At 24.7% G+C, this 20,431-nt stretch overlaps 1 protein-coding gene across 1 annotated transcript; it reads left to right on the top strand.

The window, feature by feature from the left end:
* The first annotated feature begins 2,404 nt into the window (after positions 1-2,404).
* LOC135926186 (small integral membrane protein 14-like) lies at positions 2,405-18,926 on the top strand. Its single transcript, XM_065461939.1, has 5 exons — positions 2,405-2,581; positions 2,630-2,698; positions 2,794-2,842; positions 2,883-3,064; positions 18,063-18,926. Exons 2-5 carry the CDS (start codon positions 2,630-2,632, stop codon positions 18,087-18,089), a joined length of 327 nt encoding a protein of 108 aa, XP_065318011.1. The 5' UTR covers positions 2,405-2,581; the 3' UTR covers positions 18,090-18,926.
* Positions 18,927-20,431: the final 1,505 nt, after the last annotated feature.

The following is a 20,431-nucleotide window of genomic DNA, read 5'->3' as shown; positions in this document are numbered from 1 at the left end:
GAATATTATATGTCGTAGATTTACAGTATATCTATTTTATCAATTATCATATGACAATCAAGTAATTTTTACCAATATAGCGAAATATATATTTTACAGGAAACTACAAAATATAAGGACATCAGATGATTAATATGAAAATTAATTTTTAATATTTTATTTAAAATAAATAGGGCGTTAAATAATTGAATGTAAATTGTTGCTATATTTATTATCAAAAGCATTGATTAGTAAAATTTGTTAAAATATTAACTGTAATTCTCTAACTATCAAATATGTCTGTAAAAGTGGAATTTTACCTAGTATTTTGTAACTAATTCTATATAGAGGAATATCAATTATATGTCTACTTACTTTTTCTAAATAAATTTCTTATACTTGTTTGGAATAAATTATTACCATGCTTTTGTATTAATGTACATACAAGTAATTTATTATATTTTATATAAACTAATAAAAATATATTTCATATTTGTTCCATTATTTTTTTTATTAAAATAAACTTGCTATCTTGTAAAAATATTATATGACTATATATAGACTAAGGTAACCCGGCTAAAGGCCGGGCAAAAGCGATCCCCCCCCCCCTTTTAGGATAATTCTGGCTACGCCTATGCTAGGAGCTAACCTGTAGAATGTCTGGTGAATCAGAGATTTCCTCTTCATTTGATGATAAATTAATTAGAAATTTAACTATCTCCTGGTATGGGAAATTTTTTTAGAAATTATTATGAAGTTGGGCTGAGCTTGGAAAATATTCCTCAAAATTAATATGGGCTTGGATCTGGTTTGGGAAAATCTTTACAAATTATTATGGGTCTGGCTTGGGAAAAAGTTTTTAAAATTATTATAGGTTGGACCAGGGTTGATAAAAAATTTTCAAAACTATTTTGGGCTGGGCTTGATAAATATTTTCAAAATTATTAAGGTCTTGGAAGCTTGATAATTTTTTAATATATAGAATTTTTTTCGCAGACCTGGGTCGGGTCTCGAAAATCCAAGGGTATTGAAGATTTTTAATTCTGATTGCATTTTTAAATTTATATTTTTTACAAATTTTATATTAGTTCTGAACTACCAAAATTTATATTCTTGGACCGGGCTTGGATAAATTTTTTCAGAATTATTGTGGGCTTGGACCTGGCTTGGAATTTTTTAATATTAAATATTAGCCATAGGTAATCAGTAATATTTTAATAAAAAATTTTGATATAGGTCTCAAATAAAAGTTAATTAAAATATATTTCGACTCACACTCTTAGTCTTAAAGGGTTGGATTTGGCCTGAAGGAGAAGGGGTAAAAAGAATAAAAATTGGATATTGTTTATAAATAAGCGGTAACATCTATCGAAGAACGAAAAATATTCTCATTCCCCGTCATTTTTGACGGGCTATCTACTAGTATGTTAGTAGATAATAAGGGAGACTTATTACATTTTAACAAATATTGGTCGGTATTTAGCAAATTACGTTGTTATTTAGAAAATTGCTATATGTTGACTTGGCAGTATTCATTATTAATCGTAAATAAGGGGGTTTTTAATTGAATTTATATTCTAAAAAATAACCTTTTTTAACAATCACAATTATTTTAAAAATTGGTAGTAGATAAAGTATTATTAATTTAAGTTATTCTTTTTAAAATGAAGGGAGTACCATTATAATAAAAAATTCGTAATTAACAATGTAAAAATATCGTGACAAAGCTGGCATATTTTTAAGGATTTGGTATAGATCTTCGAGTTGTGATAGAACCAAGTAAACATCCTGTCATATAGATAGACATTATATTATCCAACTTTAAGTTCTCCTCTGATAATCCGAAATAATCAAATGTTATATATTTAATCTTTTAGTCTAAAAGCTTTCCCCTTTAGGACTGCACTTGTAAATATTTCTCAGCTGAATCAAATTATTCATACTTTACTTTGACCCACGCCGGAACATTAAAAAACACACTGACCTTCAAAATATAATTTTCATACCCATTGTTAAACTTACAACACCTTGGAAATTTTAGGGAGCCAGGCTTTCCAATTAATTTAAAACCTCGGGGAAAGATAATTGCAGAAACCGTTTGTCAATATAACTTTATCCCCACCTTTAAGTAAATATTTAATTTCTTTTCTCTTTTTTAGTTCCTTCTTTTAAAAATTCTTTCGAAGAAATATTTGTCATTCCTTTTTAAGAAATAATTTTTATAGAGCCATAATTCTTATAATTATAAATTTTATATTATGACTTTGATTATTATTAATAATAATAATGTTTGTGTTATTTTTTTATCTGAGATATGAATATTTATATTATAAATCTCTTTTAATTGAAATCGTTTAAAATAAATAAATATAATTGTAGAGGTTAGTATTTAAAAAAAACTCAACAAACACTACTATATAATATGAAATTATTTCGATGATATCGAATCAAAAGTTAGCACCAGTTTAACGTGTCTTAGAATTATTTGACCGATGCCCGATGAAATCTTATTGAAAAATTTTTTTTGAATATGAATAAACAAAATTTTTTATAGTCCAATCAACACATTGAACAATAACGAAAGAATTGGATTTTACTAAAGGTAGTCAAATTTTATTTATCAATTATAATTCTTAAATAATTAAAATAGATGGGTGATAATTTCGATTTTTGTGAGTGCATAAACCACGAATCGGCCATGCAAAGGCTAATTAGTTTGGTAATTTTAACTAACTTATACTATTTTAAACAAATTAATAACATTCTAATAATTTGCAAGGTGTATATACAAAATTATATTTTTAAATTCATTAGTTACGATCAACTCAAAACTATTGCACAGATAATGAATGCTTGACAGATAGTTATATATTTTATTTACATGTGTAATTACATTTATTTAGTGCCTGGATCAAATTTAAACAGGATAGGAGGACAAGGTGGTTTTGAAATGTCATCAACCTTTATGATTTTTGGTTTATGGTTAGTGCTAGCTATTCTTTTATACGTTTTCCGGCCCAGCTCACTTAGAACTGGAAATGGTAAACCTACTTCACACGATGAAGACAATGATTATAATGACAGAGTAATTTTATACTTTATCTTATCCATTATTACATGAAACCTTCACTGATTACTTAACTTATTATTTACAATATTGCTTATTCTTAATTATTTGCAATATTGGTTATAAAACTATTTTTCATTTAATGGGTTTAAATAGGCCCCCAGCTTACATTAATAGGCATTTCCTAAGTGGCAAATTGTTAATTAAAATTAAGAATAACTATATGAAAAGGGGATTAATATGACATGAAACATGTTGTATACCTGAATCTTTTATTGTGTTTTTAATTCTCTAAATTTCCTCCTAATGACACTAAATTTATTATTTCTGGTCAACACTTGCTACAGCCATTATAATTTTGTTAAGTTCAAATGCCTATTTCTGTATTTAACAATGTTTGAAGTTATAAGCAGGGATGTGAACCTGGCCCCTGAACCCTCATGAACAATAGTATTTTGGCTGTACCAGAGCCCGGACCTTTTTTAGAAGTAAACAAGGGTTCTAGGTGTCATAAAAATTTTTAAAAATAAAAATATTCTTTTAAAAAATATCATTTTTTTAAAATTTGATTAACTTTTTTTGTAAAATCATTTATTTTATTTTTGGGTTTTCTTCCTTCCTGGTTTCATTTTATTTAGAGATTGATATCATAAATTATTTTCCAGTGTAATAATATTTAATTATGTAATTTATTAATATGCTATGTTATAGATATATGTTGATTATTTTGAAAGTGAATTATTTTGTAGTACAAGTAATAATATTTTAATTTAAATGATAATGCAACACATTGATCCAATTTGTATGATGCTAGAATGATTATTAAGTTTGAAAGATTTCTGTAATGATTTTATTATAGGAGTGAAGTCATTTTGTCGGAAGATGAATGGTGCCAAAAGGACCTTCTAGTGTATTAGTTCCTTTAAAAATAACAATATTAAGATTACAATCAGAACAATTATGTTTATTTGTTTTTTATGGCATATGGATTAGATGCCGATTAGACTTTGAAAAATTTGGTCCTTTTTATATGAAATATTAGAAAACATGAAAATTCAAGAGCAACAATATTTGCAAAATAGTGTTGTATATGCTTCTATATATTTACACCCTCGATCTCAAATAGCAAAAACAGATGGCTAAAGACCATAAGGATTTATCATATGCAAATATTATTATATACAATATATTGGAGGTTACAACAATACCTACTGGTTGTAGTGATAATAATAATTATGATAGCAACATTGATGATTTTGAAATTTTACTTTTAGGTAGAGAAAAAAAAATCAAATTATCAACAGATAGAAAGGAGGATCAAAAAATGCCTATTGCATCTTTAATAGAAAAGTTATCAGAAGTTAAGAGAATATACAAATATTTTAAAATTCTGGAAGAAAATTCTTCAATATATCCATAATTATATATTTTATCTAGAATCTTCATGGCTGTACCGGCGATACAAATACAATAATTTTATAAAGGTAATTATCTATTTTAGGTAAGAGTAGAATGTGAATTTTCATCTTTGAAAAATATATTGTCTAATTTACATGGAAATCTCAAGGATGATATTTTAGAAGATATTATGATTGTGCGATTGAATACAACATTTAAAATATAAATTACATTTGTAAATTATGAATATGTGTATATTGAAGTATAATAATAAATGAATGAAAAAAATCTTATTTTGAGTCATTATTTTTATGTTCCCTGAACCCGAGCCCTGGACCTGGGTTTTTTTAAAATTTTATTCATTTATCCGAACCTGGACCCTTTTTTTATAGAAGAGTTCACATCCCTGGTTATAAATAATATGACTTGCTAATCAAAATCTGTCAAATAATGAAATTTGAACCTAAAAAATAGAATAAAAATATAAAGAAATATAATTAAATACTAAACTATAAAATTTAAATCTTTATTAATTACTAATAATTAATTATAATTAAATATAAAGTGAAAACATAACCAAAAATAAAAGAAAAAAAATTAATATAAGAAAAAGTATAAAAAAATAAAATAAAAGTAAAAAAGAAAGAATATTTTAAAACCATATATATATATATATATATATAGTATCATTATTTACATAATATAATACTCGTATTATTAACAATATACATATTCAAATTTTACATGAACTCTAAATATTCAACTTTATAGAAAAAAAAATTATTTTCCGTAAATATTTATATACACAAAATCTTTAATCAAAATAATACAATCACAACACCCTTCCACTTAAGTCAGACTTACCACTTAGCGAATGACCAACTTCTTTTGATTTTGACTTTACTCATCTTGTATCTCCACCAAATCTATTCTGCTTGATCTTTAATGTTCTAACGATGGTTGTCCATTGTCTAGTATTCTTCACTTCTAAGGATTGTTTGTATCTGATAACAGCTTGAAATTCTGGGATCCTATCTTCTGTTATAGCTCTTGATATCAGTAATTGACGAACCAGATTAACTCTTGCTTTTAAACGATCCACGATTGCTAGTAACGATTATCGATTGATACTATTCCTTCTTTACCATCTTTGCTTCTTCTAAAGCGTTTTGAATTCTCTAGATAAATTATTTACGATTAACGATTGTAGCTTGAAAGTATTGGCCAGTTGTTCTTGCTAGACGCCTATTTCTAACGTTCTTTTGTATTAACCCTTTATCTCTGTAAACATTTGACGATAATTTGTCTGCTATTAACGATTGTAAGAATTCTGGTCTCTATGATCGTCAACTTTCGTATTTTAGACTAAAGTTTCCGTAAACAATTGGCGATATTAGTAAGCTATTAACGATTGCAGCATGAATGTCTCGTAGCTCGTTTTTAACTCTCTTATTATTGATTAGTTCTTGGTCACTAATTCTTGTAACCGTATATCTCTTTTAGACTTTTGGGTCTTCTACGACAGTTCCTAAATATCGACTTTGTCTTTATTCTCACTAAAATAATTTATTTAACCCTTTATGACTTATGAACTATTTTATCACTTTTTCTTAATTTATTCTCAAATTTAAACTACATAGTTCAATATGCCAATAAAATATATCATGTCCATTTCGTCTTAATGTATAAGGTTATCGCCTCTAATCTAATTTCTTGCATATTCTATTAAATTTCTTAGCTTCGAAATATTTGCTCACTTTTTTCTCTAAATTAAATCTTAAAATAATAATATATAGTCAAAATATGCTAAATAAATTATATATTTATATCAAATTCTACCACCCCTTTGCCCTCAATGAAGCCTAGGCCTATATCTTCTTGAAACATGTGCAGGTAGTTGTCCTATAGCTAATTTACATCTGTCAACCATGTCTTAAGCTGAATCTAAATCTAAATCTAAAATTTTCTTTAATATCTTGAATCTAAAAAAATGGTAAATATATACCCATAATATAAATATATCCTTAAAAAAAATTCCATTTCCCTACTTTATATGCTTTTGGGCGCTCACGTCTTTAAAGCAAAATATAATACCTATTTATTTTTTTCTCCTCTATACATCCTTTGATTAAAATTGCTAAATATATAATCTCTTTTCGCACACATATTGTTGAAAACTAATGAAGTATAATCATATAGTTTTCATACCTACGTTGTTGAACAACCACTGAACTCTATCATTATGGTTTTCACACCCACGTTTTTAAACAACAAATGAAATCTAAAATCATTAAAGTTTTGAACACACGTTGTTGAAAACAAGGGAAATATATTTCTGAGCATGTTTTTCTTTCTGCTATTATTAGAATAATGTTGCATAATTGATTTCAATTCTTATCAATGATCAAAAATAAAAATCCGATCTCTAAATGAGCTCGATTGCGGCATAAATTTTTAATGACGAGCCGTTTCTCTTTATGAAGATTTTTGATATCAACAACCTAATATAGGGTCATTCCATGTCAAATGAGCAAAAAAATCAAGATTTTCGGCAACCCCTTTCAATTTTGATAAAAAGTTGTTAACTGGTTATATATGTTTCCATTAGATTATAAACAAAATTTTAGCGCATTAGCAACTATATTAGCTGAGATGATCTCCGATTTTTAATTTTTTTAAGAAATATTATCCGTTTACTATTTTTTTAATAATTTCTTTAACAATTAGCATGGCTAAATATTTATTTAAAAAAATATTGCGATTACTTTAAAAAAATAGATGGCGCTATATATAATAGTTTTAATATGTTAAAATTCATTTTTTTTATTGATTAAAAATATTTTATGTATAATATATCATAAAATTCGATTATATAACTTTGAAACCTTATTCCCCTGAGATATTCGCAGGATAAAAAATTTTAATAATTTTTTAATATTTCAATGTAAATTAAAATAATTAAAAAATCGGACTAGCACACTAACAAAAAAGCAGGATTAAAGGGGTGCAGGAAAATTATTAAGGGAAAAATCGAAAATCACATTAATTACCAGGCCTACCCCCAACCCCCTATCCCCCCCCCCCCCCCCAGACTAAGTCATACCCATCAAGACCAAGAATGTTATGAAATTGTCATTATCTTACATTATTAAAATAACCAGAGATTTCAAAGATTTTGAAAAATTTTTTAAACAATAAAAATAACAAAATTATAGTTCTGATGAAATAAGCCGACTCATGCCTGGAATAAAACATTGTGTATCTATTAAAGGCGAGAAAGAATCAGCAAAGATTTATATTAAATAATCTTAAAGAAATATTCAAGATGTTTAAGGAAGAATACCCAAGTATATCAATTGGATTCTCTAAATTTGCCAAACTTAGACCAAAAAACTGAATTTTAGTTGGATGGCACACACACTGTTTGTGTCTGCGCCATTCATCAGAATGTGAAATTAATGATAAATGTAATAGCTGAAATTACAGCAGGAGAAGATTACTGTATAAATTCTTATAACAATCTTTTGGCGCAAATTATTTGTAATCCATCTCAGCCAAAATGTTATTTAACAAATTGTGATCAATGCTCTGGTATAGAATCTCTTATGGGCCAATTATACGAATTGTTTCAGAGAAATCATATAGAATATGTCACGTTTAAACAATAAATCACGGTGGATAGAGCAAATCTTGAAACTATTATAAAGTCCATTGATGGTTTCATCGAATATCTATTATAAAAAGTTCAAATTTTACTCCATCACTCGTTTATAGCTAAACACAAAGTTTATTTTTGAAGAATTCCAAAGAAAATTTAAAAGATGAGGAATTTTTAACAATTTTAGATTATTGTGAGAATTATTCCTTCATTTTACAAGATGAAGTTCAGGGATTTAATTGGAACAATGTGCAGGCCACTATACATCCATTTGTAGCATATTATAAATCTGGAGAAGAATTAAAAAATATAAATTTTGTTATTTTGTCCGAATCATTAAGCCATAATACTAGTGCAGTCCACCTTTATCAAAAAAAATTCATTAAATTCACAGCCAAATTTAATTCTAAACCAGAAAAAATAATATATTTTTCGGATGAAGCCGCGTCTCAATACAAGAATCGCAAAAATTTTCTGAACATATGCCTTCATAAATACGATTTTAATATTCCTGCCGAATGGCATTTCTTTGTCACTGCTCACGGCAAAAATGCATGTGACGGTATCGGAGGAACTGTCAAAAGATTAGTTGCCAGAGCTAATCTTCAAAGGCCAAATAAAAATCAAATCCTAACCCCATTAGAATTATATAATTATGCTAAAGAAAATATTAATATTCAATTTGAATATGTATCCAATCAAGAATATATCGAAGAGGAATTAGCCCTTCGTAAAAGATTTAATTCTGCACTGCCCATACATTATACCCAAAAAATTCACGGGATTATTCCCATTGATAATAAACTAAAAACCAAAATATATTCAAATTCCAAAAAATATAATATAAAACAAGTTTCGTTTTTAAATGAGAAAATTATATTTTAAAGGTTAGGATATATAATCGATAAAATTGATACAAATGAAGAAGTAAAAATCCGATTTTTACACCCTTGTGGACCTTCAGCCTCATTTAAATTTCTGAAAGATAATATTTTAGTGTTGCCTAAATCTCATATTCTCTCGCTGGTCAATCCTTCTACTCCCACCAGTCGAACATATATATTATCTCCTGAAGAATCTCACAAGCTAACCAGGCTTTGTATTCCTTTAGATTGAAGTAAGATTTAATTAATTTATAAACTATCTTAATTAGGCAAAATTTGTGAAGATTTTAAAAATTTATGATCTGAATTACCAATAATATATATAATGCACATTGTAATCGATTTAGTATGATATATATACATTAAAATATTTTTAATCAATAAAAAAATAAATTTTAACATATTAAAACTATTATATATAGCGCCATCTATTTTTTTAAAGTATAATAATCGCAATATTTTTTTAAATAAATACCCAGCCATACTAATTGTCGAATAAATTATTAAAAAAATAGTAAACGGATGATAATTCTTAAAAAAATTAAAAATCGGAGATCATATACATTTCGAAATATTAATTTCAAGTTTTCAACTGACCATAAGATGACACATATTTTATCAAAAATTAATTTTGATGTTTTCGCCATAATCATCAATTATTAACTTGGCTATTGATATTAGATTCAATATTTGATCATATTTAGTTTTAAATTAAAAACTAATTATTTAACATCAGTAAAAAGCAAAAAAAGACGTTTTTTGGACCTTTAACCCCAAATATCTCCGCTAATATAGTTTCTAATGCGCTAAAATTTTGTTTATAATCTAATGGGAACATATATAACCAGCTTACGAATTTTTATCGAAATCGAAAGTGGTCGGCCGAAAAGTGATTGATTTGACATGGAATGACCCTATACTACCTTCACATATCAGATCCTTAAGGCTGTTTTATCTCTCTCAGCTTTTAAAATAAAAGTTAAACGTAAATCTTCCATAAGAATTTAATTAAAACATCAACTATTTTCAAACAATATGTATATTCGTCTTAGTCTCTAATCTTATTCACCGAATTTTTAAATGTTTCTTTTTCTTTATAGTTATCTCTAGTGATCAATTATTTAATAACTTAAAATAATTTTTAAATCTAAAATATCTTATAGTCCAAATTAGATTCCGTTGGTTTCTAAGTTTAACAGTAACTTCTCTGTTAATTTCATAAATTATCACCTTTAACTAACTATAACACAAACTTCATTATATTATTTATCTACTATGAATGCTATCTTAATAATTCTTTGTTTTTAATACTGAGCTACCATAAAATATTTTTATCAATCTACCCTTTTAAAAATAAATTTAAATCTCTTTTTTATTCAATTTTAAACGCTTTTTAAAATACTTATTTTTCTAAAAAAAATTCCTACTTTTCTTTTAATATTCTTACGTTCTTCTGGAATTATTTTTTTTTCATTAGAATACAGTTTGACATTTCTCCTTGTCTCACCGTATCGATTGCAAATTATTAGACTGAAGTAGTTGCAATTGCCCTGGCACCTCCACACTCCTACACCATTGTCAAATAATGAAAAGTTGAACCTAAAAAATAAAATAAAAATATGAAGAAATATAATTAAATACTAAATTATTAAATTTAAATCTTTATTAATTATAAATAAATATAAAGTGAAAACATAACAAAAAAGAGAAAAATAAAAATTAATATAAGAAAAAGAAAATAAAATAAAAGTAAAAAAGAAAGAATATCTTCTCTTTCTATATAAAACCATATATATATATAGTATCATTATTTACATAATATAATATTCAAATTTTTCATGAACTCCAAATATTCAACTTTATAGAAAAAAAACTTTTCCGTAAATATTCAAATTTATATACACAAGATCTTTAATCAAAATAATACAATCACAACAAAATCCTTATTCGATTGTATTAAAATAAGCTATGCAAAAAAGCAAGTTGATTACTGAAAGACTGAAATTTTTCCCACTATTTTAAAGGAATAGATTATTTAATGACCATAATTATAATCAATTAGAAAATCGACGAATACATAAGATTATAAGATTGAGCCACTATTTACATATGATCGTGTGAGAGGTCAATTCCACAAAGTTAGTTTTTCAAAAACATTGATAGGTGTTGCTAGAAATAGTGATATAAATAATAGGATAGCAGCAAAGATGTAGGATGTATGGAAACTTTCATAAAGAGAGAAGTGCCAGATTATAATCCAACACTCTTGGACCTTTTGTGAAAATTCAAAACTTGGCTTATGACTATGAATTTTAAAAAATTGGAGCAACTTCAAGCTACCAATCTAAGATATATATTATAAAGTACAGAGTTTTTAAAGATACAAAAAGGTGGTGTCTATATCTAGATACACTATGTTAGGTATCTATCTATTTTTAAAAACATTTTGATATAATTTTATTTTACATATTTTATTAAAAACAATAATATTTGAATTAATTAATTTAATAATACTGCAGTTTATTACATTACGAAAAAAATTAGGCAAATTTTGTTTTACACAATTTATATCAATTTAAAAAATTTATATGTAAAATAATATTGTATATTATAATGCATCTATAGATAGATATCGATATAGCTAAAAGTATATCTAGATGATATACTTTTATAAAAATACACCTAGATAAGATATATACAATATTTTTGTATATAGATACTTTAACAACTCTGCTACAAGTTTGGGTTACTAAAAATCTTAGGATCCAGAAACATACTGGTGAAAAATTGTATACTATACATCTAACAATTTTTTGTTGATTTGATGTTTTTTATTTGATTCGCTTATTTACTTATACTCTTTGTGTAACTTAGGCTTGTAACAAAATTGATTGACATTAATGTGAAAAGTTTCAACAAAAAATGAATAACCTGAATTGATATTTGCCTTAATCTTTAAAAATACACATAAACGATAATGTTTTCGATTATAGATATTTTTTATGCATAATCAACATTTTTTAAAAATATTTTTTTTTAAAACACATTTTAAAATGTTGTATAATCATTCATGCCATTTTAGATTTTATATATTTTAAAAAAAATGCATAATTAACATCCACTTCTGAGGCTGACTGAAATCCAAAACAGATTGTTCATTATGATTTTTATTTTTAAATGATAAGCTATTTTTTTATAATCTTGGCTGTAAGACATTATATTATCAGAAATTTACTAAAATCTTAAAGATTAATTATGTTCTAATAATCTAGAAAATATTATTTAGGCTTATATTTGCCAAATCTTTAGTGAACATTTCTAAAAAAAAATTGAATTCTCATTTAACTTCCATCATCAAAAAAAAGAACGTTCATTCAAACTTTATGAATAAATTTAATGCCTTTTTATTTTCATACATAAATATAGTGAATGTAGAAATATTTTTATTTATAAAAACTTTTATATTATATGAAATTTAGTTAAAATTATATAAATTTTTTATACTTTAACTTATGGTCAACAATTAAAATATATGACCTTTTATAAAATCTTAAAAATATTAGTTATTAGATAATAATTTTAGAGAATCACACTAAAATAAATAAATTCCAGAAAATATTAATTATTATATATCTATATAAATAATATATAACATTGAATGATTTATTATGTCTATTTATTATTCATATTAATCATAATAATTTAAACTTATGAAATACAACAATATAAGGTATATTATTAAAGAACTATTTATAAAATATTACAATCATGTTCTTTAAATTAGATCCTGAAGATTTTGAAATTCATATTAAACTTTTTGGATACATTCTACACAATGGTAAGGATAGATTTACATTTGGGTTTGTTAATTCATCAGATTCTTAAATTTCAGAATCAGATGATATGATGAAATGACATTATGCTTATGCTATTCTATAAAATATAATTAATAATATTCAAATTAATAAACTATACATAGGAAGGAAACAGCTGATTAAAAAATAACCTTTTCTCTTAAAAATTTAATTAATATTTATTTTTTATTTTCAAATGAATAAAAATAAGACTATAAGTTGGGCGAACGTAAAACATGAACGCGTTGGTTAAACTTTGTCAAAAATAAACATTGTTCATTATTTTATACAAAAAACGAACACATTATATATTTTATACTTTAAGCACAATTATACCCCTCTCCAGTGACGTACTAGTCTTTATCAAATATATCCACTTTTTTATATTATAATAGAGAAACAAGATCTTTCACTCCAATTTAGTCGACATTTTAACGACTTAAATAATTGCCTTAGGGTAATTCCACAACAAATCACCCAGTGATTCGGACCAGCATTCGATATTTTTTTGGTTATTTTATGTTTGGTATATAATTAAATAATTGATTTTATAAATAATCATAATAAATTAATAAAAGTAACTAAAATACAATTTATTTGTTGTAATGTGTATAAAAAACATTGTTAAAAATTTTTTCACTATTTTTTGTTTTATTATCTGCAACAAGAAATGGATTTTAAAATATCTAACAAGTCACACTCACCTAGTGTTGCTAAACCACTCGATTTCGCCAATTTTTAAAAACGACTAGCTCAAGATTTTGGTGAATGGTAAATTACTCAAGCTTATTTATTTTGTCCACATATATCAGAGAGGTTTGAACTTCAATTGGCGAAATTTCGAGGCTTAATTAATATTACGGTTAAAATCTTGATTTAGCTCTTTTTAAAATTGGCCAAATGGAGCTTTTTAACAACGCTAATATTCACCCAAAATTGTAAATATTTTTAGAAAATATTGATATGAGAAAATTTTGTGTATCGTCACAGTTCTAATAAGAATTAGTTTTTTATAATTTTAGGAATAGAAAAATCAATTATGAAGGGCGTTTTAAACGATGAAATTCATCAAATGTGTTTATTACCAATATGTTTAAATATTTAAGTAAAAATATTAACGAAGAAAATTAAAATTTCATTCAGTTTTTATAATTTTAGGAATAAAAAATTAATTATAAATGGCGCTATCTATAAAAATAATTATAATATTTTTTTTTATTGGGATATAAAAAAATGTTTTATTAAAAAATTGATGGTTATTTATAGAGGTATACAGATACCACTTCTTGGAGGTTTATTCGATCCGATATTACCTATATTATTTTGATATCGTCCGATTACCGATCCAATATCATATTTGATTTTGTATTTACTAAAAATACTAATTGTTATATATTAAATGGTTTAATTTGTTATTTTTGTATTTTTTTTGTAAAATATTATTTTGGATTATTTTGTGAATTTGAATAAACAAAAATGCGATTTTATAAGAAAAGAAAATAAAAAGTTATACTTCAAAAATTTATTTCAAGAATTACTTCAAATATATACTTTAAGGATTATTTCAAAAATATAATTCATTAATCGTTTTAATTTTTAATGCGATACTATCTATAATTTAACTACGTAAATCATTTATTAAAAATATTATAATTATAGTTTATATTCATAAATCTTAAAGTATGTAGAATATTTTTGCTGATAAATGACTTATTTATAATTAATCTATTTACATAATAAGTAATAAACAAATAAATATATTATGAAATTTGAAATTAATAATTAAAATGGAATCTTATTTATAAGATTAGTATTTTAGATATAATCTTTTCTAAAAAAATTTTAACATCTTATTTTTATAATATACTACTTCTTCAAAATTAAGAGGCCATTTTTAAATATGGTAATAAACATTTAATTAGTTTCATCGTTTCAACTATGCCTATTCAAAAACGAATTCGAATCGAATAGTGCATTATTCTTTGAATTCGTACGAATAATAAAATCTACTATTTGTATTCGATTAGAATTTTTCGAATAATTCGAATTAATTTTTTTAATAAAATAAATCATACTCAAATATATTGACAAATTTTTTTATTACAAATTTGATTCTAAACAGAAAAAATTATAATAATATGTAATCAATATGATAATAAATAATATATAATCAAGTTATAAATAAAATTAAAATGTATATTATTAATTTAATTTATAATTTAAGCCAATTTTTAAGGCAAAGAGTTTTTCTTTTATTTTCTTCCTTATATGACATGCGGTTTTTTGACAATAAATTAGTTCCAACTGAGAAAAGCCTTTCACAAGCAGTTGATGTTCCTTGTATAGATAGATAATCCCTTGCCATTTTCGAGAGCATGTGGATCCGATATGCATTTGCCTTCCACCACATACGAATCATTCTAATAATGTTTTTTAGTTTTAGAATTGAAGGGTCTAAAATTTTTAAAATTTCTTTGGATATTAAATTAATTACATGGGCAAAGCATCGGATGTGCCCTATTTTTATTAATGGATATTTTAAAGAAAATGTATCAATAAATGTTTTATTATTAGTTGCATTATCTAAAGTTATATAAAAAAATTTATTTTCTAAATTATAAATTTTAATTATTTTAACAAAGGCTTTAAATATATTTTCACCTGAATGTGTTTCATTTATTGGACTGACATACAAAATTATGTTATTTATTAAAATTATCATAAATAAAATGGGCTGTACTTTTATTTTTATATATTTTTCCTTTACCAACTGTTCTTTTTCTACAAATATATTATACATGTGCAATTTAAGAGTATTGGAGCATATTGATTTTACAGAACAATCAAGATCACTTATAAAATTTTTAAAATCATTTGAATTAATAATTTTAAAAGGTATATTATTATTTATCAATAATTTTAATAAATTATCCTTAAAATTAATTTTTTTTTGAAGAATTTGGTGTAGACTTAAAAATGTCTATTTTATTATTTTTTTACTAAGGTGTGAATGAAACTTATTGAGGAGATGTTGTTTTGCCTTTACATTTTATAATACTCTTCTTGCAATGATTGGCAGCCTTTTCACCGTCTTTAAGGATTTGATATTGATCTCATATGATTGCTCTCTTTTGTGTGGAAATTTTCTCATCTTCAACATCAAGCATAATTTCATCAGAAGCATTCTCCTCTAACATAATTAGGCTAGCTAACAATAATTATTGTAGAGATGTAATATATTTTTACTCTAATATAATTTATTATGAGATTCAAAAAATAAACTTGCAAATAAAAATTTAAATTTTCACTAGAAATTTTTGAATTTGTGCTAGAATTTTTATAAACACAAACACATCACCTGTCAGATTGGCAGATCAACAAATAGAAATGACAAATGTTAGATTTATGTAATTATTCGAATTATTTCTGAATAGGCCTAGTTTCAACTGATGCCCTTCTTAATTTTTTTTGTGTTACCAAAAATGCAATGACACTGAAGATATTTTTAAAATAATTTTTGCATTTTCTTAAAATCTCGAGAGCTACAAATGATATATAATTTGTTAATTTATGCCAAAAGATTTTTGAGTAATTTGAGATTTGTAAAAAAAGGCTCTCATCGAACTTTGAAGGTCCATAACTCGGGATATATTTGAGCTAGAACATTAAAATTTTGGTTAATCTATTTAACATTCATGATATTTATCTATTATAAAGTGGTTATCCGAAAGTCAAGTTATTTAGTCGATTTGTCATGGAATTACCTCTCAAACTACAAAGTGTGAGGATGAAATAATTCAGGAAAAAGCGAGATTTATGAAAATGGTTAGAATAGAATTAATCTTGATTTTTAAAATTAGTTTCGGTAAACAAAAGGAGGAAAGTATCCCCTTTGTATACTTTAAAAAGCTAATATTAATGGATAACTTTTATGCAAACCCTTAATTTACTCATATTTACCTATTTCTAAATTCTGATTTTTTGCTGGCAACTCAATATTCAACCAACTCTGGATATAAATGAAGGGAAATTATTCGCCTAAAAAAGACTGATTAAACAAAAAATATCTGTATTAAAGATGCACCTATTTTATATCGGATTGGATCAGGTCGATATTTCACCTTTTTTATAATATCGGTTATCGGGGGATATTATTTTTCAATTCGATAAAATGGCGTCTTAATTTTTAAAAAATTTATTTCAAATTTCATAATATATTTGTTTATATAAATAAATATTCATGAATAAAATATATATGTTATACTATAAAAAAGTATATGAGATGAAGATGTATATAGTGATGAAAAATAGCTCCGTTTGAGCCGATTTTTAAAAATGGCTAACTTAATATTTTAGCCAGAAAAGTATTACGTAAACCTCGAGATTTCGCTAATGCAAAACTTTTTGCCATCTATTAGCAAAATCTTCAGGCTTGTGTAATATTTTTCGGGATAAAATACTGAGTTAGTCATCTTTAAAAATTGGATCGAATATAGCGATTTTGCAAAACTAGAGGTATGTATTAAAAATTAAAACGATAAGTATGTTTACAGAATACAAAATAGAAATGATCGGATCGGTAATTGACCGATATCAATATAAATCGGATTGGATCAGCCTCCAAAAAGTTGTATCGGTACCGTACACTCCTAATTAGTACCACATCACTAATGGCTACATCAGTGGAAATTACCTACGAACTGTCATAAATCTCAATGAGGGAAGGAAATTATAATTTTGAGAACTATAGAAATGAAGATGCAATAGAAAAGATATAGATTTTTAAAAAAAATTGGTATTCTTTTAAATCTTTCCTTAAATTTTGATGTAAGGATCATTTTCTGATTATTCATATGTCTATTTTCTACACATTTTATATTTATATAAAACTTTAAAATATATATAGTGTTTCTATTTAGTCTATATTTTATATAAAATATTTTTAAAATAAACAGAATAAAACTGCCTCTTATTTTCTTCTTTTGAAAATAAAAATCGAGCTGTAATTCACTTCTAACCGAAGGGTTGCTTTTCGATTGCCTGATTTTTTCTACACTTATTATTAATAATAGTTGACTAATATGCTTTACTTTATTTACTGTTTATGTGATGTACATTTTCAGGTAAAATATTTAACTATTTTTACTAAATTTCTTCTACATTACCAATTGATCAATCAAATATTTAACACTCATAATTATTTTTCATATATACAATATTAGAATCCACCGGCTCCCCCTATTCATTAGATTTCAATCCAGACGATATAGATTTTTATTCCATAGAAAATTGAAAATAAATCCTTGTTTTATAAAACAAATTTACGGTGTCGGGAAGTATAGATTTATCATCCTTCATATAAAATTTACTATTCAAAATTATATTTTATTTAAAAATGTATTTTATTCTAATTCGCATCTTAATATATTAAATTATTATAATTTATTTCTATGCAAAAAAAAAATAAACTTATATTTATTATAAAATTTAAATTTTGAAACTTGCATCGAAATGCACATTAGATCATTTTGTATCACTTATATTGCTAATATTGTATTTAAAATCATATTATAAAGTGATTGATTGTTTACTCATCATATATTATACATAAGTCATATATATTTTTAATTATTCAACTAACGGGAATGTATATATTTTTGAGAATTATATTTCCTCAATCGCATTTTACCCATAACTTGATTTGATTAATTATCTACTCCTAATTTTATAATTTGACAAAGTTTTTCGTATAGCATATGGTAAAATGAGTTATTAATCTATTTAATTATAATTATGTTTATAATATTTATTTTTATTAATGATGGTAAAATATTATTTTAGATTTTATTGATTAAATAAGAAAAAGGAAATTATTGTTTTATAGGCTAGTTTATAATTTTTACGTCGCCACCCTAAGCTTGGCTCGACTTTATTTTTTAAAATAATTTTGGTCAAGCTTAGGTTTACTTTTTCTTTCTTGGACTTGAAAAATATAGTAGAAAATGTTTTCTTTCCCTTATCAAAATAAAATTGTAATTCGAATTTTTATGAATTGATAAGAATAAAGTAATTATATATTTTTGTTATATTTAGCTTCATAAAAATTCTCTAAAATATTTTTTTAACCCTTCACTACAAAGGTGGGGTAAATAGGACTCCACAACTTTTATAATCTTTGTAATACAAAAGCTAGAAGATATTCCGACCTGATTTTTTCAGTAGTTTAATATTTTGTAACAAGGAATACAACTTCCAAATTTCATGATTATTGATTTGATAGTTTTTGAGATATATGCTATTTGTTGAGCTTGGGGTAAAATATACCCCACCTATGTAATGATGTAATTTTTTTTTTAAATCCAATTTTTTTTTGTTACTAATTATATTTATGTATGTCAGGTTAATAAATATAATTGAAAAAAATATAATTATATCTTTTTGATTGATATATATGACTTTAAATTTGAAAATTTTATATTATTTATTTTTTCGGTGGAGTAAAAAATCATAAATTTAACATATGATTTTTAATTTGAATTATTCTAGTGACATTTTATACTTTGAAAATAGAATTATATGCTGGCAATCAGCCTGAAGGACCTTATAAATTGAGAAATAAGCCTTTTGATGTGGTTGAAAGGTTAATTCAGCCCATTTTTAAGAGTAATAGGAATGTCACCACAGATAACTGGTTTACCAGTTATGAATTTGCTATACATTTATTAAATTCCCATTCATTAACAATAGTAGGAACTGTAGGAACTTTAAGAAAAAATAAATAGCAGTTTCCAACATCATTTAATTAAAAAAAAAGATATTTGTTCAAGTTTATTTGCCTGCTAATATAATATGACATTAGTATCATATGTACCAAAAAAGTATAAGCATGATGCTTTCTACCCTTCACTATGATAACAATATTGATACATCGACTGGGGATTTGAAAAAACCAGAAATTATCACATTTTACAATCTCACCAAAGCTGGTGTTGATGTTGTGGATCAGCTATGTTCAAATTATTCAATATCCAGAATAACAATAGATGGCCATAACAATTTTTTATAACTTGTTGAATATATCTTGCATAAATTCTTTAATAATTTATAAATCCAATAATTTAAAGGAGATTAATAGATCAAAGTTTATAAAATTATTAGCAATGGAGCTAATAACTATTAATGAGTAATAGATATGAAAACCCACATGTTAATAAACTACTAAGGGATAATATTGGGAACATGCTAAATATAGAGGAATTAAAACCTATTTCAACCAAACAAAAAGGAAGGTGCCCCTCTTGTCTAAGGGTTAGGGACAAGAAATCCTCATTTATTTGTTCAAATTGTTCAAAATTTATATGCAAAGATCATATTTATGTAACATGTCGTGAATGTTTTATTAAAAAAAATGCATGAACTTTAATATCAAATATTTTTTTTAATATCTGATGTTTTATTATAAAATTCATTTAATTATTACTATAAAATATTGAATTAATAAAATATATAATCAAATTTGCTTCCATTCATTTATTTTTGGTCATATCATATGATTAAGGAAAGTTCCAAAAAAAAGATTTTTTTTTGAGCA

This window comes from Gordionus sp. m RMFG-2023, chromosome 3, assembly GCF_954871325.1.
Source record: "Gordionus sp. m RMFG-2023 chromosome 3, tfGorSpeb1-WG-v2, whole genome shotgun sequence".
In the NCBI taxonomy this organism is placed as follows: Eukaryota; Metazoa; Nematomorpha; class Gordioida; order Chordodea; family Parachordodidae; genus Gordionus; species Gordionus sp. m RMFG-2023.
This window is presented reverse-complemented; position numbering and strand designations above follow the sequence as displayed.

Excerpts from the sequence above, each read along its gene's own strand:
- LOC135926186 (XM_065461939.1), top strand. The coding sequence starts at position 2,630 with ATGGGTGATAATTTCGATTTTTGTGAGTGCATAAACCACGAATCGGCC. Across the intron at positions 2,699-2,793 it reads TGCAAAGGCTAATTAGTTTG|TTACGATCAACTCAAAACTA; the intron begins GTAATTTTAACT and ends TAAATTCATTAG. Across the intron at positions 3,065-18,062 it reads ACAATGATTATAATGACAGA|AATCCACCGGCTCCCCCTAT; the intron begins GTAATTTTATAC and ends ATACAATATTAG.